We start from the raw sequence: 14,921 nt of genomic DNA on the forward strand, positions 1-14,921 counted from the left end.
AGCTCAGTAACCAAAGCATCACCACCTCCAGAAAGAATGTTTGTTTTGTTTGCCAGGTTTTTTTGGTGGGTGGTTGATTCCCCTCCTTCCCCCCAGTCAATTCATTTAAGGTTTCACAAACAATATTTAGCCAATAATGTCTGTGCCAACAAATTGTGATTCTAATCTGCTTCCTGATCCTTGCAATCCTGACTGTTTGTCTGGGTGAGCAATTTGTGTCAGTTGGCTTCTGCCCTGCCTCCCAAATAACTCTCCCACTGTTGGGAAGCCCTCTGCCCAGGCAGGCTGGGAACAGCTCTTCTGCTCCAGCTGCCAGTGGTGCTCCAGCTCCTCTGTGGGATTAGCAATCCCCCTGCAGGGACACCCATCTCTGCCCTGTCACAGCACCTCCCTCCTTTTGGGTGCTGGCACGTGGTGATGCAGAACAAGCTGCTCCAGCAAGGGGTGTTGGTGGCCTTGTGCAGAGCACTGAGTGGCTGTCCCTGTCCCCCACAGGCCTGTCATGGAGGTGCCCAGTGAGCAGCCCTTCAGCGAGGAGCAGGCTCGGCTCTACTTCCGAGACATCGTCCTGGGCATCGAGTACTGTGAGTACCCAGCCCTGGCAGAGCCTCTGCCTCGGGCCCTGGGGGGAAAGGGGTGCATGGAGAGTTCTCCAAGCCTGCCAGAAGTGCCAGACAGTGGGCATCTGTGTGCAGACCTGGAGATGAGAAATGCTGACTTGGAAATGCCCTGGAATAGGACAGACATTGCTGGGAGAGAAGTGGGGCTAGAAAGGACTTTCAAAGGATGGCCTTGCAAACAGGACTGGATATTGTAAATGCAGGTCTGCTGACGAGGGGAGAGAATGATGCATCTGACTCCATGTTCTCAGAAGGCTCATTTATTATTTTATTACACTATATTATATTAAAGAATACTATACTAAAGAATACAGGAAGGATACTTACAGAAGGTTAAAAAGATAACAATGAAAACTCCTGACTCTCTCCAGAGCCCTGACACAGCCTGGCCCTGATTGGCCAAAGAGTGAAAACAACTCCCAGCAGAATGCAATGGAACAATCACCTGTGGGTGAACAATCTCCAAACACATTCCACAGGAGCACAGCACAGGAGAAGCAATGAGATCAGAATTGTTTTCCTTTTCTCTGAGGCCTCTCGCTGCCTTTCAGCTTCCCAGGAGAAAAACCCTGGGCAAAGGAATTTTTTCAGAGAATGTGAATGCCACAACTAGATACTTTGGAGAACTAGAACTCTGAAAGATGCATTGTAGTAGGACCCACAAGAAGTAATTTCAGGTGATTTGCTTTAAAGCATTCACAGCATGGTGTGGCTAAACAAGAAACACTTCTAGTGTATTGTAATTAAGAAACAGCTTCTAATTGTGATAGTGTGAATTATAACATCTGTATTGTCCCACCCTTCTTATGAGACTGAAAATAGAATAAAAAGTTTTTAAAACACCTCTCAGTTACCCCATCTCTGGGTCAGAAAAGGGGATTGTCCAACACCCTGCTCAGCTGGGGAGGGGCATCTTGGCCCTGGGGGGCTGTTGATGAGGCAGAGAGGTTATTACCTTGTGTTTTAATTGCCAAACAGCTTTTAATTGGATCCATTAACAGTAGCTCATAAAGCAGCTCCTAAATCTCTTAGGTTGGATGGGGTCTTGTGGATCAATAATTAGACAATCAAGAAAGTTGGAATACAGCTTCCACAACAGAGACAAGTCACCAGTAGAGTTAAACAGGAACCCATCATGTGGGCTGGGTTGTTCAGTGTGTTCCTGAATGACCAGAAGAAGGGTAGAGAGCAGTAAGAGATTGAGTTATTCAGGAGGGGTGTTAGAACTGACTGGGAAGAGTGGCAGGAAAATGCCATGATGGCAAGTGATGGCATGATAAAATGGCAGATAAAAATTTGTATTTCTGATTGCAGGATAATGCATGAGGGAGAGAAACAACACTGAAAATACATACAATGTGATGGGCTCTAAATTATCTCTTCTCACTCAGGCTTTGTTCTGGATACTTCTCTTGAAAATGCCAGCCCATTACTTAGTGACACTCAGCAAGGCTAACAAGATTTAGGGAATTATTTGGAATGAAGGAAAGAGGAAAGCAGAAAATGGTATTGTGCAGTTATTTGGATCTCTGAGAGCTCTTAGGTACAGACAAGGAGTATCCTGAATATTATTTGCAGCTTGTTGGCTCAGCCTGTCTTAGAAGCAGAACTCCCTAGAAGTGAGGCCCAAGAAGGAGGATCAGGATGCTCTGGAATATCTCATGTACAGAGGTATGACCAAAGCTCTTAAGACTGGAAAATTATCTCGGGAAGGGATGCTATGGCAGAGGCTTGTAAAATCCTAAGTGTCAGGGAAGTGCTGGACAGGAAGTGAGTATTTTCTCCCTCTAAAAACACAATGCCTCATGGATAGCAAACAAAATAACCAGGGAGCCAGAGTAACCCAAGAGGAATTACTCACTCTCAGCCACTGGGGGAGAACAAGTCTCTGAGCATGATGGGCCTTGCTGAGGCAGAGGAACATGGTTTGAGGGTCTCAGTCCCTCTCCACATTGAAATGCAGCACCACCTCATCTCTTGTCTAAAACCAGCAGGGAATGAAATCACTGTTTGCAAGTCTGACAGTCCTGAAGCTTCCAGGTGCTGCCAAAATTAGTCAGGTCACCCCAGAAAGTTGGTAGAAGTTAATAGATGAATGGGAATCTCAAGCCTGTCTTTGAGTAGAGCTTGAAGGATGAAGATGCAGCTTTTTATGTTCCCATTAGCATTCAGATTGCAGCAGAGCCTGTGTGCCTCAGCTGGGATAGTCAGGCTCTGCTGTGCTGGCTGCTGCTGCAGGAACAGTTCCTGCTCAGAGGAGACTTTGAGTTTAGTACACAAGGAAAAAAAACCCAGCCAAGTGTGGGTAGTCTTAAGCAGAGAGAATTAAATTCAGCAATAATTTATAGGATGCCCAAGCACTCCCAGCAACAGAACAATGGGATGCTTTGTTTTGGACCATTGAGTAACCACTTATTTTATTAGCAAATGAAAGTTTAAAATGGTGTTCTCTCTGAACTGCTGGGTAAATGCATGGCAATTATTATATAATTAAGAGGAAAAGTGCACTGTTTGTGCATGCTGAAGGAAAAGTGTTGCCAGGCAATCCAGAGATTCCAAGGTAATTTTAATGTAAGCATCCATAATTGTTGTGCAATTTGGGAGGCTCAATAATCATGCAGCTGCTTGGAGCTCCCAGTCATCACAGCAGCAAATGCATCATTGTTGGTTGGGGTTCATCAGGTTGGAAGTTGCAACCTGGATTCCTGTTGGAGCCTGAGAGGTGCTAACAGTGAGCAGGAAGGGGAGCCAAGGTGGTGGGAGATGTGGGCTGACCTTTCACATCACTGGTGGTGGTCTGTGACCACTGTGTGTCTGGGGACTGCCCTCACTGCTCTTTCATGGAGTTTGCCTGGGGTGGAGACCTCCTGCAAGAGGGCTGGCTGTGGGGGAAGTCTGGAGAGAGGCAGTGGCCCAGGTGATGAGAGCTGGGTGGGAAGCCTGGCTTAGGCAAGGTGGGAGGCTGGGACAGAGCCCTGGAGAGAGCCAGGAGCTCCCTGAGCCAGACAATGGCACAGAGCTGTCACTTGAGTTAGGCTGGGCTTAGTGTGTTTAGTACCAGGAGTGCACTTTGCCACCAGCACAGTCCCAGCCTTGTTCAAGGTCTGAGAGTCAGGGAGAGCTGCCCATGGCTGAGTCTCCCTTCCTGTGGCCCCTGCAGGGCTGGCAATCCATTTGGAGTTCAGGCATGGTGGTGTCACTGATTGATGAGCTCTGGTTTAGTGTCCCTGTCCCAGGCCTGGCTCAGGGCTGTATGGAGTGTCAGGAGTTGTTCAGGCACATCCAAGTGTCACTGGGCTCCTGGTGACATGGGCCCTTGACAGGAAGGTGGTTCTGCTCCCACTTTCAGGACCTCCCCAGTGCTGCTGGCCCTGCTCTCCCCCTCAGGAGCTGGGAGGGCACCCTGCCCTCTGTGTAAGTGCCAGCAGGGTGGCAATTCCAGAGGGTGCTCAAGTGGCAGCATCCACACCACAGCTTCTGCCAGGAGCAGGGCTCAGCTGAAATGGAGCCCAGGGGGAAGCTGAGCTCTTCCAAAGGGCTGGGTGGTGCTGGGGGTGCAAAACTTTGGGCTTCAGCAACTTTATCCAAGTGGCAGAGGCTTAATGGGTGCAGCAAGAGAGCAACAGAACAGTGGAGAGAGGTGCCAACACCACTCTGGGTGGGAAAGTTTGCTGGGAAAGTTTGGATCATTTGGATGGGAAGGTTTGGAGTATTTGTGTCATTAACTAAAGCATGTGCTTAAGCATCTCTATGAATTAGGGATATGTGCAATTGCCACTTCAACTCCCCTCTAGTAATGCTTGGCTGGGGTTATTTAAACTTCACTCTCCCTTCCAGTGGGGCAGATTTTGCTTTCATACTCAGTAGATATGTTTTATATGTATAATTTTTAAATGAGTCTGTAGCAAGTTTGTGTTAACCTGCTGGATCTCCAAGGTTTCCAGAGGGGAATGCAGTGAAAAGCACCTTTTCTAAAAGGACTAAGGAGCAAGACCTCTTTACCACTTCTGTCTGTGCCCCCTCTGGGTTTTCACTCCCTGCTAGTGGATTTGTTGATAGGAAATGGTCACCATGCTTCATCAGCAGGCAGGAGGGATATGCCAGCCAGGTATCCCAGCTTGATTTTAGGGCTGGGACGTGAGAATCTTCATTTAGTAGAATCTTCATGAAGAAGTTTCATTCCTTCCTGAGTAAGGAATAAGAATAAGCAGACAAAGGGGCTGTCTAGGCAGGAGCTGGCAGTGACACTGGCCAGGAGCAGACAGTGCAGAGCACACACAAGTGTGGCCCAGGGGAAAGCCCTGCTGACTTGCACAGTGCAGATGAAGCACAGTGACTGTCCCTGCTGCTCTGGAGCTGCCAGCTCAGTATTCCAGTCACGAGAAAAAAACCTTATTTCCTGCATTCTCTGTAAAAGCTGCTGTTCTCCTGTGACTGTGTCTAAGGGGGGGCAGTTTTGGTCTCCCCTTTGCAGAGGAAGGCTTGTCTCCTCTGAGCTGTGGGGTAATGACATGCAGCTAAAGCCATTGGGAAATTCCAGCAGCAGCTCTCTGCAGTGACCCAGGGCCCTGCATGCTGAGCCTGCAGCCTGAACAAAGCTCTGGCTTTTCAAAGCTGGCTTTTCTGAGATAAGAAACTTGGTTATCAATACATAACTTCCATTATCTTAAAGGAAATTTAAGCAAATGAGCCAACACAGGCTTGAGTCTTCTGAAGAGTATCTAGTGCAGGGTGGGTGCACTAGGGCATCAGTGGTGTAGATGGTTTGGTCTGGTTTGGCTCTTGGCAGAGGTGAGTTCCTCAGGCTGGTGTGGGCCAGCAGAGCTGGGATATGAGTCTGTGGTGGAGCTGCTGCAGGCTCTCTGTGATTGCCAGCAAGCTGCTTGCTCCATGTGGGAAATGGGGACCTGCCTCTTCTCTGTCCCTGCCTGGTGCCTGTACAAGTCTGGAGCTCCTCAAACAGAGCAGGTTGAGGTGAGAGCTACAGCTGCAAGGTTCTGGGTGTTATAATGACACCACCAGGAGAAGAGAGGCTGGCTTGTGTTTTATCACATCCAGACAAGCTCTCCTTAGCTGATAACAACCAAACAAAAAAGCCTTTCATGAGCTGCAAGTGTTGCTGATCCTGATCGATAAGGACTGTACAAGAGTGGGAGTAATTAGCTGGTGGGGGAGATCAGAGAGATCTGCTGGAGCCTCTTCAGATCAGGCAGTTTGATTTTTGTTGTTTGATGCAGTCCTGTGGCTGCTCAGGGTTAGAACAGCCCTGGCACAGCCTGTGCAGGTTGTTTGGTCCCTGCTGTGCCCTGGGGCACTGGGGGTGGGTGCAGCCCTGGCAGGGAGCTCTGCACTCCCCTGGGGCTGGTGACAAGTGACAGGGCTGTGCTCAGCTGGTGCACAGGGACAGCCTTTGACAAGGTTACCTGTCCCCGTTCCTGTTGGTTCCTGCTGGCAGCATCCACACCACAGCTTCTGCCAGGAGCAGGGGGCTCAGCTGAAATGGAGCCCAGGGGAAGCTGAGCTCTTCCAAAGGGCTGGGTGGTGCTGGGGGTGCAAAACTTTGGGCTTCAGCAACTTTATCCAAGGGGCAGAGGCTTAATGGGTGCAGCAGAGAGCAGCAAAACAGTGGAGAGAGGAGACAACACCACAGCTGGGATCCTCCCCTGCCCCTGCAGGGAGCTGGGCATGGGATGGGGTGTTCCCCTTGTCCCCCCTGTCCCCTCCAGCCCTTCCCCAGCAGAGCCCTGTGGATGAGCAGCCATCTGTTTTGAGCTCTGGATGGTGGACAGCAGTTTCCTTGGGAGGGTGTTAAATCATTTCCTTGCTACAGGGCCAATGTGAGAGCAATACTAAGCAGGCTCTGCAGTAGCTCCATATGGATTTCTTTTGTCCTTGAATGGGAATGGGATTCTGGTTTTAATCAAGCAGAATTCAGCACTGGCCTCAGTAAATAGCAGGATGTGTCAGTGCATTGCAAAGTTTTATATGTATCATTTCTAAATGAGCTTTAGCAAGTTTGTGTTAACCTGCTGGATCTCCAAGGTTTCCAGAGGGGAATGCAGTGAAAAGTGCCTTTTCTAAAAGGACTAAGGAGCAAGATCTCTTTCTACCAGTTCTAAACGTGTTCCCCTTGGGTCTTCACTCCTGGTTAGTGGATTGGTTGGCAGACAGATCCCAGGCATTTGCCTCTGAGTGAAAGTTCTGGAATAGCCTGGAATGAGGAGTATTTGTGAAATGGCTCTTTTGTCCTACCTGGGTCAGCTGAGGGACTGAGCAGAAAGGAATGATGGCTTTGCTAAGGAGCAGGGAGGCACTGGCAGAGCTGTGGAGACCCAGATAGGAGTGCACAGATAGGAACCAGCTGGCCCAGCAGCAGAGAACTTCCCCAAAATCCTCCCTTTTCCCCAGCCCCATCTACTGCACCACAGCTGGCTGCTGCTGCCAACTCGGTTCAAACACATGGTAGTGAAGAAACAAACAAGCAAAAAAAAAAAAAAAGAAAAGCCCTAAAAAGCCAGATTTACAGGAAGACCTTAAATTTTAGGCAGTTTTTTCATTGAACATCCAAGTGCAGGGTTTTGTAGGTGCAAGCATGCCTGCTAGAGCTCTGTCTGAAATCAGATTTTCAGGAAGATTTTTAATTTTAGGCAGTTTTTTCATATGGGCTTGAATTTGAGCACCCAAGTTCAGGGTTTTGTAGGTGCAGTAGGTGCAGCATGCCTGCTAGAGCTCTGTCTGAAATCAGGAGGGACAGGGGAAGGATGCTCCTTTCCCAAGGATTGCTCACACCCTGCGAGCTCTGAATTCTCCTCTGAGGTTGTATCCCCACAGCATCAGCCTTCAGCAGGCTGGTTTTAGGCCAGAGTGCTCCATGCCCAAGTTCAGGAGTCAGATCAGATTTTTAGGCATCATTTCCTTGTTTCTGAGCACCCTGGAGCTCTGGGTCTTGACTAAATCCAACTTCAGCTATCCCTGGTCAGGCTTTCTAACACAAGTTGTGTAAAATGTAGTGCACAGGCACTCACCTGCCCTGCCTGCTGTCCATGGGGTGGCTGTGAGGATTAATAAATAAGGATTTCTAACACATTTGAGATCTTTTCCTGGATGATGCTCTAGGAATCCATGGGATTGTTATCCAGATGCAAATAGGCTTGAAATAGTGTTACCTTACCACTGCAATGAGGAATGGGTCTAATAAAACCAAATTTACCAGAGTGCTGCATAATCAGACTTTGTCCTGAGGGCTCTGTGATATCTTAGGTGGTTTCATTTTCATTATGAAGAAAAACCAATCCATGGCCTGCACAGAAAGTGCAGGGTGGTTTGGAGCCCAGGGAGGTCATTCTGGTGAGCTGACCCCTGCTTTAAGAGCAAAACCCTTTCCAGGTAAAAACAACACATGGAACCATTTTGTCAGCTTGCCAAAGCAGCTGCAGCAAAGTGGCAGAATGTGAAAATTTAAATGCTCTGCCTGGGCAGCTCAGCATCGATTTGAACCTGGGGAGGGGTGCAGACAAGTGCATTTGATGGTCCTTCCCAGGCTTCCTGCATCCAGCAGCCACATCCCCCTGGCTGGGCTGGCTCTGAGGACTGGCTCTGCCTGCTTTGGGACTCTTTCTGTGCTGTAGCCAGCAAAAAACCCAGAGCCCTGCACTTAGAGCAGGACACAGAGTAGCTGGAAGTTCTCTCAAAGGCATGGATTCAGCTTAGGGGTCCCAGTGTGGTTGTGACAGCCTGGTCAGAGAGAGAAAGCCAGATAAACTTTCCTAGGAATTGTGTGGGGACTTTGAGAAGGCATAAAAAACTTACTTTATTACAATCTCCTGATATTTATAACCAACATTGTTCACCCAGAACCTGATTTGTTCTCAATAACACCTGTTGGCCACTGGTTAATTAGGAACCACCCTTTGGTAAATGCCTTATGAGAAACAACTGTGTAAAACACCAGCTGCAAGATTGTTTTTAATTCTTTGTCTCTGTCTTCTCAAACTCCCCAGAACAATTCCTGGGAAAGTTTGTCTGGTTTTCTCTCTCTGACCAGGCTGCCACAGCCACAGGCCCAGTTGCCCATGAAGGGAACTAAGGGGAGGCCATGAGTTGGTCTAAAAGAAGAAGAATCCCCAGACCCTCGTGGAGCACATTGAAGTGCAGCAATGCAGATCATTCTTTTGGTTATGTTTGTTTAAAGCACATTTAGGTGTTTAATTGAATAAATGAGCCTGATGCATCCCTGCTCCTCTTTGTGTCACAATGTGTCCTGCATTCCAAGGACAGGACAAGTGTTTTGTTTCTGGGACCTCTGGTCCTGGCTTCACTGAACTAATCCTGACAAGAGTGCCTTTCCTAGTGCTGCTCTTAAATCTACAGAGAATGAAACTTGCTCCCAAATGCTTCAGGATGGTGAAATGAGAGGGTTAATTTATGCTGGTGGTTGTGCTAGACTGGCTGTGGCTGTCCCCTGCTCCCCTTGGGGTGGCTCCTTGTCCCTTCTGTACAGTCATTAACAGTCTGGAAGGTGTCCTTGGTGGCAGGCTTTGATGTCCAGGATGCTCAGCTCTCCCTCTGGAGTTCTGCAGGGATAACACCATCCTTTCCTCTGTGTGCTGTGCTGGAGATGCAGATCCTGCTGGTTTGCCAGCACCTGTCCCCCAGGGCAGCTCTGTCCCTGAGCTCCTGGGGCAGTGATTGGGTCACTGCAGGCACATCCAGGCAGCCTTGGCCAGTGCTGCTGAATTAACTGCTCCCTGCCTTTCTCCCTGCAGCCTGTATCTGCAGGAGATCTGCACTGGCAGCAGAAGTTGGTGGGTTGGGAAGTTTTTCCAAGCTCAGTTGTGTTGCTGTACTGCAGGTGAGCAGCCCTGCAGCTCCCAGACAAACCAGCTTTTGTCTACTGCCTACAGGCAGACTTGGGAACCATTTGGGGGGAATATTTTAATCTGCATTCTGCTGAGCTGTCCCAGTGGCAAGGCACAGCACAGCAGAGGATAAGCCTGTGCATTTTGAAGCCCAAATGCAGTTTTAGAAAGCTGTGCAGGGGAGGATTCCCACAGCAACTGGCAGGCTGGGACTTCAAGTTACATTTCTTCAGAGCAGAACAGGGATTTCAGATTTCCTTCATCAGGTTAGCAGCTCCCCACCAAATCCTTTCTTGACAGATGTGAGCACTTGCTCATTTACACCAGCTGCTGCTCAGTGCCCTGTCCTTCTCCCTTCATGGATGGCTGTTTGCTCTGCACAAGGCTGCATGGAAAAGGGGATTTGCAGACAGCAGAACTTTTTCAGCCAGCTGGCCCGAGACTTTGGTGGCTGTCACTCACAGTGTGTGGGTGGGACACTGCTCCCAGTCACCTCCCCTCTGCATCTGTCCCCTTCCCATCCCAGTCTGGTATGATTTTAAGTGGATGCCAGGTGTTTAAGAGCACCTGGGATGTGACATGCTAGAGGCCAGGCTCCCTCCTGGGCTCCTCAGCCCTGCAGGCTCTTGTGCTGAGTCTCTCCTGTGAGCACCCATGGTCAGAGTGTCAGAACTGCCATGTTCTCACCTGGAAACTCAAATATTCATTTGCCATGTGAGCCATTGTTTGATGGCTTTGATTTTTGCAGAGGATGTGTTTCTGATTTCTCTGTTGTTTCTGTGCCCAGCAGTCAGCAGTGTCCAGACCTGCTGGGGACCAGCAGCTGGAGAACTGCCCACAGTGTTCCTCAGCTTTCATTAGATGGTGCAGAGGCAAGGAATGTATTCTACAAAATACACAGTTATATGACAGAGAAAATGCTTTGTGGTTTTATTGTGTTTGTGGTTTTTTACTTTTCTATGAGGAAGAAATAACAAAAAGCCTGGAGTACTTGCTTGCCTTCATTTTCACATTTAAATTTTCACATTCTGGCAAGCTCCAGGGATGTACTCATATGGCCCATATTTGTTTGGGGGTTTTTTTAGAGGCTTTTGGAATCTTAGCCCTGTGGTATCAGGCATGACAGCAGACACCTGCCTCAAAGGCAGCTCATCATCTCTTGAAGGAAAACTTCACTCCCCCCTCACCCTTATTTGCTCTCCCTATATTACCATAATGAAATGTCAGCTTGCCACCAGCTCTGCTGCTGAGCAGATGTTTCCTCCTAATTACTGTTTTTGCAGGGTTTGGGTGTTTATCCTGGCTGTCTAGGCAGGCTGTTATCATTAACTGCCTCCCATCACAGCCTGGCCATGCAGTTGGTGCACATCTGGAAGAAGTTGTAAGTACTGGTGCTCTCCAGCAAGTTTTTGTCTGCTGGATCTCCAGAGCAGCTTTTTAATGTGCCAAGGACAGCATCCCCCAAAAGTGCTTTAAACTGAGGAGAGGGCTTTGCAGGAAAAATACCTGCAAGTGTGACCTCCCCTCCCCAAGCATGGCCTGCTGGAAAGCTGGTTTGAAAAGAGCAGAAAGTTAAATGAAGTTTGTTCATTCTTGGTCCCAAAGCACAAACTGGGATGCTCCACAGGGCAGGCTGCCTTTGTGGCACTGTGCTGGTCAGGTTTGTAAAGCAGGAAAGGGTTAGACCAGCATTTTCCTCCACCCAACGTGTACTTCCTAGGAGATATGAAAAGGGCTCATGGAGGTATAAAAACAAACATGCTCTGTTGGCAAGAAGGAAATGTGAAAACAGTGGTTGGAGCTGGGGGAGGAGGGAGGCCAGGGGGTCCTGGTGCTCTGGGGAGGGCAGGATTAGAGGATTTCCTCCTCCTCCTTCAGTAAGGTCTCTTGGGTTTTCTACAGTTCTGCTTTTGGGTCATTTCATGTTCTGAAGGTTGGTGGGTTTTTTTATTTTTCAAGTTCTCTGAGTTCCTGAGAAATCAGCCACCTCCCTACAAGTCCCTGCTTCACTCAGTGGCCTGAAAATGTCTTTCAACTGCAACATTGCACAAGAGAGGTGGCTTTGTTGTTGTTTTCAGTGCATCCCAGCCTCCAGGCTCTCTGCAAGGGTTTGTTTCATGTTGGGATGTAGATGTACAAGGGATGCACAAGCACTTCAGCTGCTGCCCTCATGGAGTGGGACAGAGCTGGAGCCTCATGGAATGAAGGGCCAGGTCTGGCCACAGCTCTGGCTGCAGGAGTGCTGGGAATGCTGGGCTGATGGGCCAGGGTGGGGTGTGGGGGGATGCAAAGCAAGGTGAGGTTGTTTCTCTATTTGTGGGCTCCATTGAGAAGTTTAACCAAATAAAGAGTGCCTCTTTGAGGTGCTGGTGCTTGCTCCATTATTCCACCTTTTGAGCTGGAAATGCCCACTCATTTCTGAGCTGTTGGCTGAACCTGGCCCTCAGCTGCTTGTCACCTGTTTCAGGTGGTTCTGCCCCTTTTGATGAGCTCACAGCACTGCAGTTTCAAAATAAATAAACTAAAAGTGAACCTCTTCATTTGGCTCCCATAAACCTTCAATACAGCAGGTGGCCCAGCCCATCAGCTGGTGTGATGAGACCAAGCAAATCTGCAGGATCTGAGTGTTCTCCTTCTCCAGCAGCCTTGGTTGTTGCCTCTGGCTGAGCTGTCCCTGAGTTTGTGGCTTTTCTTTGCAGAATTCCTAGATGCATTTCTGAGAATTGTGTCCCAGAGAGGCACCAAAAAGGAAAGGCTGTGGGAACCATTTTATTCCATCTCCAGCAGCAGCTGGGAGTGTGGGGCCTGAGCTTGCACCTTTATTTTCCTCCTCCTGGAAAGGTTTCCCCTGGGTGTGCTGGCTGCTGTGGCCAACCATGCTCCTTTTTTTGGGTGTTTTTCAGTGCACTACCAGAAGATCATCCACAGGGACATCAAGCCTTCCAACTTGCTCTTAGGAGATGATGGCCACGTGAAAATTGCTGATTTTGGTGTCAGCAATCAGTTTGAAGGGAATGATGCCCAACTTTCCAGCACAGCAGGGACACCAGCCTTCATGGCACCAGAGGCCATCTCCCAGACTGGCAAAAGTTTCAGTGGAAAGGTAGGTCTGTGCTCACAGGGGGCTCCTGGGACCCCCAGCATGGCACAGAGGGACTGCCACACCTGCATGCTGACTGTGGCACACATTTGGGCTGTCCTTCAGTAAAACTGAAGCTCTGATTCTCTCCAGTCCAGGCAAAGCTCACATTGTTTGTCCTGTGCAGTGGGCAGACACTTTGCTGAGGATCCCTGCTTGGCAGGAGCCATGCTAGAGCCCTTTCCCTGCCCAAAGGGAAAAGAAGAAAACTTTGATTCCCTCCCAAAACAATCAAGAGGCACAGGGGGCTGCTGAACACCCAGGTCATACCTTGATTTCCTGGGAGTGACAGGCACTGCCAAGGGTGGTGATGCAGACAGAGGGATAGGGCCTAATATGGATTTTTTTGTCTGGAGAACTGTTGAAGTTCAGCCCTGAATGGTGCAATTTCCTGTAAGAAGGGGCTGCTTGCTGCTCACAGCAGGGCAAGGGAGCAGTGCCTGGCCCAGCACAGCCCTCATTCCCCAGGTGGGCAAGAGCTGCCCTTAGGAGCCCAACTTCAAAGTGACACAGAAATGTTAAATCCATACAAAGAGTGTTTTCTGAATTGGTGGGAAAATCCATCTTACTCAGATCAGCTGTGTTGCCTCTTCTTTACTGTCTGGTCATGCTCTCTTTCAGGCTCTGGATGTGTGGGCCATGGGAATCACCCTGTACTGCTTTGTTTATGGGAAGGTAAGCTGCCTTTCAGTGCTGGGGCCCTGCACTGTCTGCCTGCCTTTTGGCTCATTCCTTTCCAAATAAAGGCAAATATTAGAGACAAAGACTTGCCTTCTGTAAGCTCAAAACCCCCCTGCAGATGAGAAGGGGCTGAGGCTGTGATCTGTGGAAAGGATCATTCCCAGCACTGGGCCCTGAATGCAGAGCTGCAAACCCAGAGCAGCATCAGCACCAGCAGTTTGTGGGGGGTTTATCCACATTTCCTGCATTTAGAAATGAGCCAGAGCCTGGATAGAGGCACAGGATTGATCCCAAACTGCTGCAGCACTTTGAGAAGCAGATTACAGAAAGCTCAGGCTGCCAAAGCTGAGTTGGGACTGCTGGGGGGTCCAGTTTGGCAGAGGCAGCTCTTGAGTGCTGCCTTCTGCTCACCCCATGTGCTGTCATGGCCCTTCCCCCCCTGTGGCCAGAAGCCCCATGTCCCACCTGTGCTGTCCCAGGAGGTGTGAGCAGCCTCTGAACCTCTGAGCTCTGCAGATGCCACCACACAGGCACCCAGCCCTGGGTCAGAAGTGGCCTGGGGAGGTGACAGAGACAGTTCATGGTCACCTGGCAGGCTGGATGAAGGAGGGATTCCAGTCCAGTTATCTATTCCCCAGATGCCTCTGCTGTTCTTCTGAATTTATTTTTTTAATAAGGAATGAATCCATTTATTGTGTGTGGGGAGATTTAATTTATTTCCATCTCTGTGTAAAATCCAGGGAGTGCAGAGGTTGTACTTGGTGCTACATGAATGACAAATGCCTGAGTGATGCCTGGATCTTGGACAACTGGAAAATCTCTTTGTTTGTTTTACAGTGCCCTTTTATAGATGAATATATTTTGGGTCTTCATAATAGGATCAAGACCAAGCCTGTGGAGTTCCCAGAAGAGTGAGTAAACTTTACTCAGCTGCTGTAAAATAAAGTTCAGTTTTCAGCATTATTCTCTGTGGCACAGTGGTCACCACAGGGGGATGGACATGGGTGAGGTGCTCTGTGTTCTCCTGGCTCCTTCACGTGGGTTTTGTGCTGGTGTTGAGGTGTTCAAAGTGCTTCTGCTCTTCCTCTGGCCTTGTTGTGCAGACAGGGACTAAAGGAAATGGCTCTTTGGAAGTGAAGGGATTCCAGGATCTCAGAAGTTTCTGCCCCACCTGCTGGCTCTGGAGATGGATGGTTTGGTTGGGGTTTTCTCTCTCCCTGTGCAGCAGCCACCAGAATGATTTAATGTGCTCATTTTCAAAAGCAATGTGGTGATGAGCCTTGGTCTTGGACATCCCCCTCCTGTGGCCTTCCCTTGGAGCCAGGGGAACTGGCTGATGGAAGGATGCTTGGCCTGAGATATGCAACCACAGCTCAGCAAATCCCACTCCTCCAGCACACCCCAGGAAAACATGGCTTTGTCTTCTGCACTGGCAGAGAGGAAAAAAGCTGGCAGTTATGGAAAACCCAGGAATTAACTCCCCTGTGATCTGCTGAGGGTCTGCTCCCCTCCTGCTTTGGTCAGGGAAGGAAACCCCCGTGGGGCACAGTGCAGGGCTGGGGTGGGGAGGTGGCAAGGCCAGCTGTGGTCACAGTGTGTCCTCAGCAGGCCAGGGGACAAGCC

General features: G+C 49.3%; 1 protein-coding gene across 2 annotated transcripts in view; it reads left to right on the plus strand.

Moving 5' to 3' along the window:
- Positions 1–14,921, plus strand: part of CAMKK1 (calcium/calmodulin dependent protein kinase kinase 1) — a 98,192-nt gene that overhangs the window by 64,571 nt on the left and 18,700 nt on the right. For both annotated transcript variants that reach the window (XM_059865958.1, XM_059865957.1), the window contains exons 9-12: positions 496–584; positions 12,382–12,581; positions 13,239–13,292; positions 14,136–14,209. In XM_059865958.1, coding sequence (XP_059721941.1) covers positions 496–584; positions 12,382–12,581; positions 13,239–13,292; positions 14,136–14,209 — 417 coding nt within the window. The remainder of the gene's footprint in view (positions 1–495; positions 585–12,381; positions 12,582–13,238; positions 13,293–14,135; positions 14,210–14,921) is intronic.

This window comes from Haemorhous mexicanus, chromosome 22 (assembly GCF_027477595.1).
Source record: "Haemorhous mexicanus isolate bHaeMex1 chromosome 22, bHaeMex1.pri, whole genome shotgun sequence".
In the NCBI taxonomy this organism is placed as follows: Eukaryota; Metazoa; Chordata; class Aves; order Passeriformes; family Fringillidae; genus Haemorhous; species Haemorhous mexicanus.